General features: G+C 39.8%; 1 protein-coding gene across 1 annotated transcript in view; it reads left to right on the top strand.

Annotated features, from left to right (window-relative positions):
* RNF111 (ring finger protein 111) overlaps window positions 1–14,817 on the top strand; it is a 42,639-nt gene that overhangs the window by 12,788 nt on the left and 15,034 nt on the right. The window contains exons 3-7 of the mRNA XM_058811331.1: window positions 7,379–7,505; window positions 9,470–9,633; window positions 12,278–12,475; window positions 13,399–13,718; window positions 14,505–14,754. Of these exons, the coding sequence (XP_058667314.1) occupies window positions 7,379–7,505; window positions 9,470–9,633; window positions 12,278–12,475; window positions 13,399–13,718; window positions 14,505–14,754 (1,059 nt within the window). The remainder of the gene's footprint in view (window positions 1–7,378; window positions 7,506–9,469; window positions 9,634–12,277; window positions 12,476–13,398; window positions 13,719–14,504; window positions 14,755–14,817) is intronic.

Here is a 14,817-nt window from a genome sequence, read left to right as displayed (position 1 = left end):
TCTCCTTCCACACAGATGTGGAAAAGTCCAATGGATTAATTTTTATACTCTTAATTAATGAAAGTGTCTATTTCATGTCATGAATGAAGAAAACTGATTAGTTCTGCACCAGTAATTTTAGATGAGAATACTGACATGAGCTGTAACTGAAAGAAGTTCTGCTGTAAAGATTGTGTCCTGTTGTTCATTCCTGTACTGCAGAATCAGCACTTGCAGGGAGCTGCAAAGTGATTCTGGCTTAGTGTGTGTGAATACTGTGGGGGTTTTTCCAGTGGAAATATAGATTGATGGAAAGGTTTTTGAGCATTTTGTTTACATTGCAGATATAATGGGAAGTTGAGCAGACATCCTCTGTGAAAGTGTCCTATTTTTAGCTAGATAAAAATGTGATTAACATTTTTGGTAGCTTTGTGCTGTTATATAAGGCATTTCTGGTTATTGAGTTAATTAGGACAGAAATGGGGGCAGCTGGAAAACAGCTATGCAACTTCTCTGTGTAGTGAGCAAGCAGGATGGGGTTTTATATGAGGAAAGGCTTGTATTGATAATAATGTACATGAGCTAGTTAATGTTAGGGAGAATTTCTTTGCTCTATACATATGCTGAATTTACAGTGTGCTGAAGGACAAATAACTTCTGCTAAGAATATGAGGCCTGGGGCATATATGTAAAGGTGCTAGAGGACATACTTAGGAAAGGAGGAGAATAATAATTGGAAAAGAAAATACAGTTTAAAAAGATGTGGCAATAACTGATTTTTTTAAAAAAACAGGCTTCAAAGTGATGTGATTAGTCTTGTAGCCTACTGAATAGCAATTTGTATTAAGGATTTTGCAGAAAATATTTCTTTGCTTTGAATGTTGGTGCTTAGCTAAAACAGTGCATTTAAAGAACTAGTAAGTTAAATTGAAAACAATTTTTTCTGATTGTGGCAAGAAATTAAAGTAACAGACCTTTTTAACCTAAGAAGTATTTAGTAAGTTCTTCAAATTAAGAAAATTAACTTGGCTAATTTTGGAAAAATCATATTAATGGAGATATGAAGGGGGGTTGTTTGTTTAACAAAACCTTTACCAGGAAAATAAATAGCATTATATTGGCTTTTTCCTCCTGTTCCATTAGGGCTTAGGCTATTCTTCTGGTGAAACTTGTGAACCTTGGAGTGTGAGAGTGCACAGTACATCCTGACACCTGGGATGGATGGTTTTGTTGTACCAGCTGTGTGCCATGGAAGGCATTGTTCTCATTGCATCTGGGGTGGGCAGCTGAAGCGCGTTCAGGGGAGACAGGAGCTGGGGCACAGGGCCAGCATGGACCCAGCTGGGTGCAGTTTAATGATCCCTGCAGCTGGAGGTGCAGGTGCTTACAGAGTGTATGTTCTAATTGCAGTGTTCATCACTTGGTTTCAGTTGTAATTAAAATGACAGAAGGCAGCATTTTTGCTGGGAGACATGAATTCTGATTCTGTGTTTTGTTTAGGTAGTCCAGAACCTTTTGTCTAACCCTGTGTACACACCCTCAGAAATAATCCTCATCCACCTTTGCCTATGAAATGTGGCAAAATTCAACTTTTGCTCTTGTTGGATCTCCTGTGTTGTAATGCAAATGTTCTGCTTCTGCAAGAATTTAATTTTCATCTTGGATCTAAAGGATTGGAGCTGCCCTTTGGAGGCAGTCTGTGGAGGGAAATCTAGCAAAAGCTTAAATTGGAACAATTTTTTAACCTTATGTACTCTGATTTGGCAATAAAGCAGAATTCTGGAAAAGGGCAAAGTGTTGTTAGAAAAAACAAGCTGTGTGGAGTTTTGGTTTGTCATAAATTGTTCACCTAATACCTTACCATTCCTTCAGGGTCTGATGTGTTATTTTATATTTTTGAACAACTAATGCTAGACAGGTTTTTCTCTTCTTAGAATGTAATGCTGATGAGAAGCTGCTCCAAATTTTGTTCAGAGCTGCTTTGAATGATGACAGTGTTTATTCACTACTGTTATCTTAATTCTCTAACATTTGTTGTCTGTCTCCCAAAAAAACATTGAATATAGACATTCAATATTTTACAAGCCACAGGCTGGTGAAAACGTTAAGCAAATACTGCTTCATGCTGAGATTATTTTAACAGGTTTAAGATAAACAGGTATTAAGTAGAAGTGAGCTGCCTGTTGTTAAAGTTGATTATTTTTCAGTTACTTAATCCCTCCTACAAACTACAGCATGCAGTCCTTTTCTCACACCAACTGATGCAGCTGATAATTCCAACCTTTTATCTCAATAGCATTAGTGGATAAGGAGGGGTATAAGTATCCTGTTTACCATGCTGCTTACTGGAGAAGAACTGAGGAGTGGGGAGGGAAGGAGCACCTGGCTGTGTGAGCAGTGGACATTAATCAGTGCTGCTGTATCCATCTGTGGATTGGGGCTTTAAATAGCTACAAGTAATAGAAGTTAGTGTGACATTCACTTCAGCCCTGCTGCAGCTTTCTGTGCTGAAAAGATGCTGTTTGTAGAATTGGCTTGTTGTGGCATTGCCCATAGGACTGGTTTTGGTGCAAAGTTAAGAACAGTCAGTACAGGTTTCAGTTAGCATGGCTCATAGTTAGACAAAATCCCCTAAACTGTGGTTGACTGTCTTTTCCACCAGGGTGCAGACTCCTAAGCAATTTGTATGCTTTGGAAAATTTTTCCCATCATGCACAGCTATTGGAAAGTTTATTCCAAGTAAGTCTCAGGTACAAAAAAACTGTAATCACACAACCCTAAGGGAACAGGCAGGTTCTTGCCAGAATGTTGACAGCACTAAATCTTAGTTACAATTAAGTCTTTTCTTAGCAGGATTTTATGAGTAGAATGGCACTGGATTTCTCTAAGTAGAATCAATGTAATACATTCTGCAAGTAGCATAGTACAAAATTTGTACTACCACCAAGTTAAAATTTCTAATCACCTGGACCCTCTGCAGAGCAGGTCAAATCTTAACATGTGGTTTGCTTTATCAACCTAACAATCATAATCTAGACTCAAAAACCATATAAAAGAGCCTGAGTCACTCACACAGTCCTCAGAGGAAGCAGGTGATGACAGAGGTGTCCCTTGCCTCAGTGACAGGAGGGGGTTGCATTTCTGGTCCAGGTTCCCCTTGGAGCTTGTAGCTGCTGGATTTTGTGCCAGTGCTCTGGGTGCTTCAGCTCCCCTGCACTGTGCCACGCTCATCAACAGCACCTCCCTGGCCTCCTGCAGGACCTTCAAGGACACCAGGGGAAGGGAGTGACTGTCCTGGCGCCCAGGAATCTTCAGACATCTAGGGAGGGAAAGGACAAATGTGTTTGGTGTGTCTGCTTGGGTCACAGGACCTTCAGAGCCTGAGAACGAGAGCAAAGCCCCAAATCCGTGACCCGCTCAGTCCCCAGAGGATGGCGCTCATACAGGGGTGTTGTTGTGCTCTCTCAGGCTCAGGGCAGGGCTGCCAGCCATACCTAGCTCAAGACATTGCAGAGGTAAAGGAGACAGACAGTACTGACTAATATAGCAGGGTATTATTTTATTCATTTCAAGCTGAATTGCTATCCAAGTCATTGTCTCTAATTCCTGAGCATAAGTGGCTATTGGGGCACACAGCCCCACGTTCAACACACTTATGGACAGCTGAGCAATGACTGGACAAGAAAGTGTGCTCTGACATCTGAGACATTGTTGTGAATGCTGGGTGGTGTGAGAGCTTTTAGTTAAAATTTGTAGCCTGAGTTTTCTGCCCTGACTGCACAGTGGTTTTGCCTGCTGCAGCTGTTAGAGAGAACATGTGCCTGAGTGGGCTCTTGGTCTGGTCCAGTGCAAGCCTGGAACTCAGAATAAGGCAGCTCTCTCACTGAAACTTGACTGCTGATTTTAAATCTCTTCTGCTTTCACTTAAGAGTTGATCAGACTGTCTCATTTGAAATTGTGTATTGAAAAATGCTTTTATTATCTTACATGTAATATTCAGACTGGTTAAATTCCATGTTAATTGCAAAACAGATGTGAAAATACCCTCTGAGAATGGCATCAGCCAAACATAAATTTGGGTATTACTCCAGTGTTACTTATGCCCTTGGTGGGGTCCTTGGGATGATGATTAATTAATCTTGGAGTTATGCCATAGTCTTTTAAATAGTAGTATAATTATATATATTATACATGTTATACTGTGCAAAGCTTAGTCTCTTGCTTACAACTTCTGGATTATTTAAGTATTTGATTCTAAAGCAGCAAGTTGGTCTATCACTGGCACATAGCAATTTCTGCTGTAAAGTAACCTTACAACTTTCTAGGGAAAAATATGTCATTTACTGGCCTAAGTATTGAACTTTAGAGTCCAATATAATATTTATTTTATTATAAAAGTTATATTCTGCTTACAAAGGCACTTTATTATAGCAAATTTACTGGTTTTGTGAGGTACGGCCTGGATGAGAGTGTGTTTTTATTTTTCAGAGAGGATTACAGTTTTACATATGTTCAGATTTGGATTCAAGCATGTGCAGTTTATCCCTTCCCCTAGGCCAGCTGAGCATTAGGTTTCCATCATAGAAAAAGCTTTTAAAAGAGTAGAAAAACTTATGTGAAGAAGTTACCCATTATTTCTGATTAATAGTCACATGCAGAAATTAATTACTAATGGCTATTGAAAGGTCTGAATGGGAAACGCAAAACTTGCAAACTGAAATTTGGTATCTTGTGTGCACTATGAAATACTACTTGTAGATGTGAGAAGGGAAGAAACCACCCCAAATTTCTGTGGAAACTATTAAAATCCTGGCTGTGATTTTCAAGAGAAGTTTTGTTTTAAGAAGCTCACTTGAAATGCAGACTGAGTCTTTCAGTGGTGGCCTGAAGGTTAATTTACTCACAAATAACTAGAGTATAATTTTCTTGATGTGTTCTGTGATTCAGAAGATGACAAAGAAATAATGTGTGCCTGCAGGAGGATGATTTTCTGTTTGTTTTGTAGCCATAGGTATTATTCTGAAAGTAGTACAGAATACATCTCTTCCATCTGTGTAGCTGTTTTGCTGTCAGCAGTGCAGTGACTCTTCTTGAAGCGAGATAACCCTCAGGAGCTGCAGGAATGGTGTGGTTAACTCTGTAATTATCCAGATTTAGCTGCCTTCTTACAGCTTCAGTCACTCAGGGGATGCATTGATGTGTAAGCTATTCATGCTTTAAATTTTGCTTGAAGTTCTTTACAGACAGATGACTGGCCAGTGACTGGTATGTGCTAAAAAAAAAGTGAATTATACTGTATCATGGTGGACTGTATAAAACAATTAAATATTTATGTAGTTTATAGTCATTTTTCTGCTTAATTTTGAAGAAAGTATTGGTTCCTTGTATAGGAAAGTATTTAATGGGATGAAAACTTTATCAGTTTGTGCTTTTGACTTAGGAAGGTGTTTTTAGAGGCATGAACAGTAGGAAGTTGCATGTCTCTGAACTATGTCTGTGCTGTATCCTACTTGGAGCAACTTTGACTGCTTTCCTAAAGATTTTATTTGTTAGTTTGGAAGTCACAAAACCTGTTCATTCAGTACCAGTCTGGATGTTTTTTGCAGTCTGATTTGTGTAGTTGGTACAATCACCTCTCAGCTAAAGGAGTGCTTAAAAAAAACCAGTTGAATAAAATGAGCTTTTGAACATTGAGAAAGGTGTCTGAATTGTATAGATAGTCAGTTAAGAATTCCCTTTGGTTTTCATGAGCTTGTGTCAGAATTTCAGTAGGGGTGCACACTGGGTGAATTTCAGTATAGATCTACATTCTAGATGATTCTGTCCTCAAGAACTCCTTTGTTTTCTGAAGTAACAAAATCATATTTAAGCCTAAAACTTTCTACTCTTGTACCTGTCCAAATTTCAATAAATACTGAACCTCAGGACACGTGGACTCTGAGGAGTGCTCTCAAAATTACTGTATTTCAGAAAAGTGCAGCTTTGGGAGATGGAAGGAGGAGCTGGGGGTTTTTCTCAGGGACCTTTTCCCAGCTGCTTGGCTGGTGGTTTTGTCTGACAGCAGATAAGTTTAGTGACTGAGATAGTTCTGTGTAAGAAAGCTGTTGCTTGTTTGCCCTGATAGGCACAATGTTTGCATTCCTTTGGATGTGCTGGTGGCTTTAGCTGCTACCTTTCACTCTGAGTAACTGGCCTTTTGGTATTTTCAGTTTTGGAATATTGTTTTGTTTTTTAGACCGTGTAGTATTTTTAGTTTTCCCCAAACTTTTCATGCAAGTTGTGAGAACTGATTTTGTTCCACGCTACTTTCTATTGCCAGAGTTTTGTTAGTATCAGTATTTGGAGGCATCATTCTTTACAACTTCAGCCAGCAATCTTTCTGAGATAAGTATGGTCAGAAACAAAGGCCTTTGGAAGACAGGTAATGCAGTTTGAGTTGTTTTCAAAGCAGAAAAACTGATAAAATAAAAATGAATAATCTTTCTCATGGGGTGAAGCAGCTGAGAACAGTCTGTGCATACAGGATGGAAGTATTGACTTGAATGAGACCAAATTCTTCAAGCACTTCCTGGAGGCAATTTGCAGAAACCAAAATGATAGTTAGTGATTTCTAAGCTATACAGCTCATTTTTTTAGTTCTTTTGTGCTCAGTGAATAATCCATAGCTCAATTTAAGTCTTGTAGATGGCTCAGACTTGTCACTGCCAGTGTTGCAGCTCTAGAGAAGTATTTCATGTGTCTGCTTGTTAGGCTGGAACTGTAACCATTATTCCTGAGGTGGAAGTTGTTTCCTAAGAAAACTTGTCTCTTTTGTGGGGTTTCAGTTGCTGTTTTTTATCATTCTCAGTTTAATTTTATCTTCCTCTGTCTAGTACAGATTGTGAATGCCACAAAAAGTCTAGGTACAAAGATATTTATAAACACGAAAAGAATATTTTTTAAGTAGTTGGTGGATCATTTTTCTTCTGTTGTCAATATTTAGCCTTGAGACTGATACTTCTAAAAACATTTTTTTTTTAAAAAAGCTATTAATGCTAACAAACCATTACTACTTTGCTGGCTTGTAAGTTTGTTCTGTCTTTATATTAAATGACTGAATTTTATTGGTGTTACAGATAATAAAATTCACTGCAATTGCTTTCAATGCTTCTAATGCAAGCTTGCATACCTACCCCACATTCAGTCTTCTGTTTCCTTCCTTCAGTATTTAGAGCAGAATTGCTCCCTTTAATAATTAGGTCATGTATTTGACAGTTGCACCTAAGGTTTTTGACATACACCATGAAATTCTCTGCCTACATATATTTTAAATCTGTGAAAAATAATCTCTTATAATGACAGTTGGTGAATGAAATATAAATAAACTATGGAAACTTTCTTCTTCCTTTTTCCTCATCAGGAAGTATTGATGAAGATGTTGTGGTGATTGAAGCATCCTCCACTCCCCAAGTCACTGCTAACGAAGAAATAAATGTTACCTCAACAGACAGTGAAGTGGAGATTGTCACAGTTGGTGAAAACTACAGGTGAGATTTGCATCTTTTTGCATTAATAAAGTTTTGCTTGTCTCTGAGTTTTGTCACAATGTTTGTGCCATTAAAAGCCCATAAGGTAATGTCACTGGAATTCTAACCAGGATGCACAGTATGAATTTTGATTAAAAAAACCAAGCCAAACAAAACCCAATCAATAACAAAAAGCCCCAATTCTAAACCCCAAACAAAGTAAGGACAAAATACCCAAAGCACAGCTTTGCCAAGGCTTGAGAACTGAACTAATCTGGAGTAGCTGAGGTGGCTGTATTAGTGTGATTGATGTGCAGGATTTGGGGGAAGCAAAGCTGCACAGTGAGATCCTAGAGAGAGCCTGTGTAGGCTGAGTTGACTATCTAGGGATTAGCTCAGCATTTCTCAGGAAAGCAGCCTACTTTTTTGAAGCTGCTGCTGCTGTATATGCTTTCCTGTTCTTCCAAGAATCTCTGGAAGTTTTGTTCCATATTCTTAGATTTTACAGAATCTATTACAGTGGATTTTCTTGATGAAAACTTCAAACCTACCTAAAACTAGATACTTGTAAAAAATAAACAGCTTTGTATATTCCTAGCATCAATAAGATGTGTTTTCTGTAATATAATTAATTTTTTCAAGTCTTAAGACTTTCTTCCCTCACCTTCTGCAGTGCTCCAGCCAAAAGAGCAGTAGCTCCATGGTGATTTGTGCAGTGGGTTTTGTTTGTTTTCAGTGAAGTCATTCCCTTTTCTTCACATTTTCCTCGTCTGAATTTCTGAAGTCTGAGTACATTGTTTTTCCAAATTGGAAAATAAGAGCCACTTGATTGATGTAAATACTGGAGAGTCAAAGTTTTTTGGGAGTGCAATGGTAAATACAAGACTGTAAAAATACTCTTCCCTTAATTAAAGACTTTGTGCTTCAAAGAGGATACGCACTCCAAAAATCATTGTCTTGAGTGTTGGGGTTTGCATGGCTGAACTGAACAGAATGGGTGCTGTGTGATATAAAACAGATAAACCCATCCCTTTCCTTGGATATGGTTACAGGCTTAGGATCTCCTCAAGCCACATTGCATTTTAGTTTAAGTATCACAAAAAGCTGTGTTTTTTCTCCGAAGAGAGGGAGCAAAATCATATTAGGGGGAAAGGTCCAGAGATTTTGTACAGTCATGACATTTTGTAAATTTGAAGTATAAAAATTATCCTCTGAAAGTACTCTTGTCACAGGTTAACATGCAAAAGTATTTAATGTTTACAAATTTTTAGTGTCTTCATAGGTCTGTCATTGTTTATAGACCTATAGATCGTTTACAGACCTTTTATAGCTGTTTCAGACTGCACAGGAGTAGTAGAAGATTTGGAGACTCTTCAATTACTGTTTACAAACCCAAAACAATTTCAGCTATAATTGCTGCCTGGCCATGGCTGTAGGGTTTCACAGTGAAATTTTTTTTAAAGATATCTGCATGTACATGGGACATGGCTTAGGGACCTTTAAACTCTCCATGCTGGGCATTTGCTGTTATGTTCTCTGGTAAAGGCTGCAATAGTGTTTGTGAGCGTGTTTGGTGAAAGTGGAGTCATGGGGTATCTCAATGTAATAAAACGCTTTTCTAATACAGAAGGAGAAGAACGCAATGATTGGAGACTCTTCAATTACTATTTACAAACCCAAAACAACTTCAGCTGTAATTGCTGCCTGGCCATGGCTGTAGGGTTTCACAGTGAATTTTTTTTTTAAAGATATCTGCATGTACATGGGACATGGCTTAGGGACCTTTAAACTCTCCATGCTGGGCATTTGCTGTTATGTGCTCTGGTAAAGGCTGCAGTAGGATTTGTGCAAATGGAGTCACGGGGTATCTGAATGTAATAAAATGCTTTTTTAATAATAAAAATCTGCGAGTAGCTCCTCAGAGAGGAGGAGAACAAATCACTGGTGGCCAGTTTGAGGCCAGCACTGAGGTGTCCCCCGTGCAGGTCCCGCTCGGCGCTCGGCCACGCGCGCTCGCACTGGGCCGCGGGCTCCAGCTCGCACGCGGCGCGGCCGCCGGAGCAGCGCTCCCGCAGCAGGGTCTCCACCGTCATCCAGCCCCTGCGGCAGAACGCCGCCGAAGTCGTGGACCTCACCGTGGATGAGGATGGTGAGTGGCATTGTCACAGAAATCTCTGCAGGAGCAGGATGGGCAGTGTAAGGGCGCTGGAGGTAATTGCATCAGATAGAAGGTACCCTTCTAAGTCTGATTTCTAATGTCTGTTTCCAAACCTGTCAGATAATGTGCCCTTCCTTTCAAAATTTAAAGTTTAGCTGTTTTCAACGGGTCTTTTAGATCTAAAGATACAGTTTTTCTTCCAAAGCTGCCTTGGGTGTGTGTCTGAGGGCTGACTCACCAGGCAGAAATTACAGAACAGGTTGGAACTACTTCTTGAAAAAATATGCACTTACTTCAATGCAACACTATAAAAGGAAAGTCTATCATTGCCTATGCTTTGGAATAGTGACTGTTCTTTCAGGCCTTGAAGTAAAAATAGCTTTTAAAAAAAGAAAAGCCCAACCCTAAACTAGTAAAGTGTGATAGGTTTCTGAAGCTGTAGCCTTTCATTGGTTCCTAACATTAAAACCTGCTGACACTTAAGTCTATTCCTGCTGAAGATCATAAGAAAAACTTACCAATTACCGTAAAATTGGGAGAAGGAAAAACTGAAGCTCATGTACGTTTTTGCACATTTGCATTTGCAGATGGTGGTGGTTTTGGGGATTTCTTTGGTGCATGTTACTTGTAATGTGAACAGAAGCTTTGTTCTCTTGTGGTTCTGCCCGAGTGCATTACAAGCTTAGTATTGTGCAGTATCTAATTCTTCAAGTTGTGTTTTTTGGGGTGGGATGGAGAGTCAGAAAGGCTTGAGAATAATTTTGGTCGGTTAATGACTTAAGGTAGAGGATGAGTTGATGTACGGATCGTTCATTTTAGGTATTTACTGTGAAATATCCCAACAGCTCTATTGTTGAAGGAGTGCAGTGTAGGTTTCTATTGCTTTACTTTACTCTTAAAATTCATATTATAGAATTTAGTCTTGGATTCAGAAACCAAGTTATTTTTAAAATGCACTTCTGTAATGTGTGTGTTAAAGACTGGCTGTTTCTCCTGCCTTCTAGAGGAAATGCCTAAGATGAATCTTGCAGGATTTAAGGAATGCTATTTTTTGGGTTTAGGCATCAAATTTCACACATGAATTAGTGTTAAATGATTGGACTTCTGAATTAACACCATAAAAGGAGTTTAGCCCAACTTTACCTATTTCATCAAAGATACTGGTCTTAAAACTTGGCTAGCTGCTTCCCTGAGCATAAAGACCCTATCTCATTTTATTTTCCTGGGCCAGTGTCTGGGCAGTGAGTTGAGAAATCCAGTTTCTCTTAGCTAGTAGTTCACAATGGACCAAGGCCCCTGTTTTTCAGTAGTTTGGGCAGGGGAGAATCAGAGGTGTCTGTAAGGGCTGGTGGGGAACCTGAGCCTGAGGGAACTCAGGGTGGCCACTGGCTGAGCACTGCCTGATTACTCTTCATTGTAGGCTATACATGTTCTATAAAGTTGCTCATTTTCTGAATTTAAACATTAATATATTTCACCCAAAACATTGTCCTTAAAATAAATAAAATTAGTATATTGGGAGGCCATGTTAAAAGTAAGAGGAATCTAAATGTAGATATCAGATCATGTTTTTTTAATGTGATGAGTTGGAAGGCTTGTGAGGGAGCAAAGGAATAAATACATTTATTCCTTTGCTCACTGAGTTGCTGATATTCCTGCTACATATAGAGAGATGTCTTGAAAACTACTCATATTTTGAGACTCTGTGTAAAGGAAGCATTTGAAGTTTTTTGATGCTTTTTCCCCCCCTGAGATCCATGCAAACATTTTTACTAAAAAAAACTGAGCTGTTTCTGATAATCTTCCCTTTTATGGTATCTTATATTCTTAGTCATGTCATTGCCTTTCATTACTTAAGAAAAATTTCAAACTTATAGTCAAAGTCTTTTTCAAAACTAAATTCTAATTATGCCACCAAGTATAGTTTTAAACTTTAACTTGTTTACAATTATCTAGTAAAGGACAAGACTCACCAAGTGTTTTGGATTTCCAGGATACATTGCTCACTGTTAGCTTTGCAATATGTATTATGAACAGGTATGTACCTTTAAGAGAAGTCTCAAATATTGATAATCTGCTTTTAGCATGTGTTGAGACTAGAAACCAAGTTTATCTTGCTAAAGCCTTTAGTACAATGCATCTGGAATGATGGAAGTTTGTAAAGTAGTACTGCTAGCTTAGATGTTATGCTGTTCTTGGTGAGTGGTCTAAAAGTTGTTCTGTTCTTCATAGGCAATAGAAAGTTATAAGGATAATACTTAATCATAGAGTAGTTTGCCTGTGGATTAATGGAACATCAGCAAGCGTTTTTATCGTAAAGTACTGAAGTAATTTAATCTCTTTTCTAGTAGGAACTTTTTTATCCAGTAAATAAAACTTAAATGTCAGATTTGGTTGAGAATTGATTTTATGTTAATTATTTAAACGTGAGTAGATTAAAAAAGCAAGAGAGAAAAAAAAGATAATTTTCTTTCCACACACAAGCCTGTCAGGTTTTTATGTTCTGACTTTCTTAGCTTCTGGCAAGGCCAGAATCACGAATGTCTTGTAAAATGGTTCAAAAGCAGGAACAACAATAAAAAATCCTCAGCACTTTTAAAGCTTAAAGAACATGAAAGCTTTTTTATTTCACCAGAGCCGACAGTTGTGCCAACCACATCAGCTCGAGTGGAGCCGCAGGCCGTGAGTTCTGCTTCCACTACCAGCTCCAGTACCTCTACCTCAGAGCAGGCCTCTGATGCAGCTCCCAATGTCTCCAGCAGCCAGCCCTCTGCAGCACCAGAGACCACTCCCAGTCTCCCCAGTGGCAGCACTGCTGGCACTTCAACTGGAGGTACAGAATGAGCTCTGAGCTGTTGTGTTGCCTCTGAGTACAAAGGAGGGTAGAGGAAGTTAATCAGCATTCTCTAAATTAAATCCCATGTGAGCTTCTAGTACTGAACCTAACAGTAGTAAGCTGAGAGGACAGGAATCTGAAAAAGACCATTGATTTCTCCATAAAGATGCAGGAAATGTGCTGGAGCCTTCTGTTTGTGCCTGTTGGAATGATTTGGTTATACAGAACAAACCACATCCTTGCTTTTTGGGGAGGTGGAATGTAGTTCACTGGGAATTAAGCTTCTCATTTCAGTGTGTTACAGAGGTGTTATTTCAATGTGTGTTGTAAGAAAGTGAAGGATGTATCTGGATTCCTTGAGTATATCTCCTGCTGTGGATAACCCCCTGGGAGCACATTTATATAGAGCTGTATATACAGAGAACACTGATGACATCACTGGAACAAAGCTGCCCTGTCTGCAAGTGTGGTGAGGGACAATTAACCTGGGTGGACCACAGTTGCACAGGAATTTGAGGTCTCTGCACACTGACCACAGTAACAATTTTTCTTCCTTTCCCTGCTGATGACGTGCCTTAAATTTGTAGACTAAGGCAAGTGTCAGTTCTTGTCCTCCAGTGGTTGCCATGAGTACTTCCACGTGAACCATTCAGTTTAGGTTCATTTGGCAGGTGTAGCAAAATACTACTTTTTGTATCTAGTTTGCTTTGTTACAATCTATGTCCTGGGTTGACTATATGATACTTTTATCCCCAATCATCTTGCTCTCTCCCAGATTTGCCCTGAACCAGGACAGTCTAGTTTTCAATTGGTTAAATACTTAACTGTGAGGTACAGGGTGTTTTGTTTCTATTTAAGTCACTGCTTTACAGTGATCAGCTTTACTAATTTTTCACTTCAATATTAACTTTGTCTTCAAGATGAAATAAGAAGAGCTGCATCTAATTCGACACTGGAAACTGGCCCTCCGGCCATGCCAAGGCTGCCATCGTGCTGCCCCCAGCATTCTCCTTGTGGAGGGCCTTCACAGACTCATCATGCATTGGGACACCCACATACCAGCTGCTTCCAGCAGCATGGCCACCACTTCCAGCACCACCACCATCATCACCACAACCCTCACCCAGCTGTGCCGCTGTCTCCTTCGTTCAGTGACTCCAGCTGCCCCGTGGAAAGGCCTCCTCCTGTGCCTGCCCCGTGTGGAGCAAGCAGCAGTTCTGGCACCACTTACCACGAGCAGGCATGTTTAATCCTGTGACTCACAATCACACCTTGTGACTTGGGATTTCAAGTTGTTCCAGATAGGAGGGAATAGGATAAGGATGCTGAATTAGAAATTACTCGCTTGCTCTGCATCAGGCGTTATACAAGGGAGCTAAAAGGAAAAATTGAGCTGTAATATATATAAACAAAAGCCCCTGAAATTTTATGGAAAGACATAACCCTTTGAGTAATTATTGATGGCTGACCTCTTCATGGCTGTAAGATGAGTGACTGCATAGCAAACCTAACATAATTACCTTGAAATATTCTGCCCATCACAGCAGTTCTGCAGTGCAAATCATTGAGCTGCTTTGAGAGAAGAAAAATGTAAAGTCTAATGTCCTGTATATAAAAAGTATAAAGAAGTTGCTTCTCTAAAAGCATTGTTTTTCAGTAATTAAATCACAGCTGTAAAACAGTACAGTCATAGGAAAGAACAGTACTGTGCCAAGTTACAGTATGCAGAACTATCAATGTTATTTATCTACTGTAGGGGTTTTTGTTGGGGTTTTTAGTTTGGTTGGGGGTATTTGGGGGCAGTTTTTGGTTGGTTTTTACAGAATCTAGTGTAAGGAAGTTAGTCTCTCAGCAGATGAATGAATTTAGGAATAAGAATAAAAAATGTTCCAGAGTCAAACAGTAAAACTTCAAAATTTGTATCCCAGTTGCTTGTTTTTATTTTTTTTTTAAATCTGATGTTTGAATATGACTTTGCCTTCAGTGTCTAAAGAGTGGCTTGAAAAAAGCTGGTTTGTTTCTGCAGCAGGCATTGCCAGTAGACTTGAGCAGCAGTGGTATCAGGAGCCACGGCAGCGGCGCTTTCCACGGCACGTCGGCGTTTGATCCGTGCTGCCCCGGCTCGTCGTCGCGCACGGCGCTCTACGGGCACCAGGCGGGCGCGGGGCCCAGCCAGGCCCTGCCCATCGACGGCTACGGCTCGGGCATCGTGCCACAGCCACAGCCCCCGCCCCAGGCATCGCTCTCCTCCTGCCGCCACTACATGCACTCTCCTTGTGAGTATTGGCACTGCATGCACTGTCCCTGTGAGTATTGACACTGCATGCACTGTCCCTGTG

Source organism: Ammospiza caudacuta, chromosome 10, assembly GCF_027887145.1.
Source record: "Ammospiza caudacuta isolate bAmmCau1 chromosome 10, bAmmCau1.pri, whole genome shotgun sequence".
In the NCBI taxonomy this organism is placed as follows: domain Eukaryota; kingdom Metazoa; phylum Chordata; class Aves; order Passeriformes; family Passerellidae; genus Ammospiza; species Ammospiza caudacuta.
Note: the sequence above shows the minus strand (reverse complement) of the source record. Positions and strands in the feature narration are given on the sequence as shown.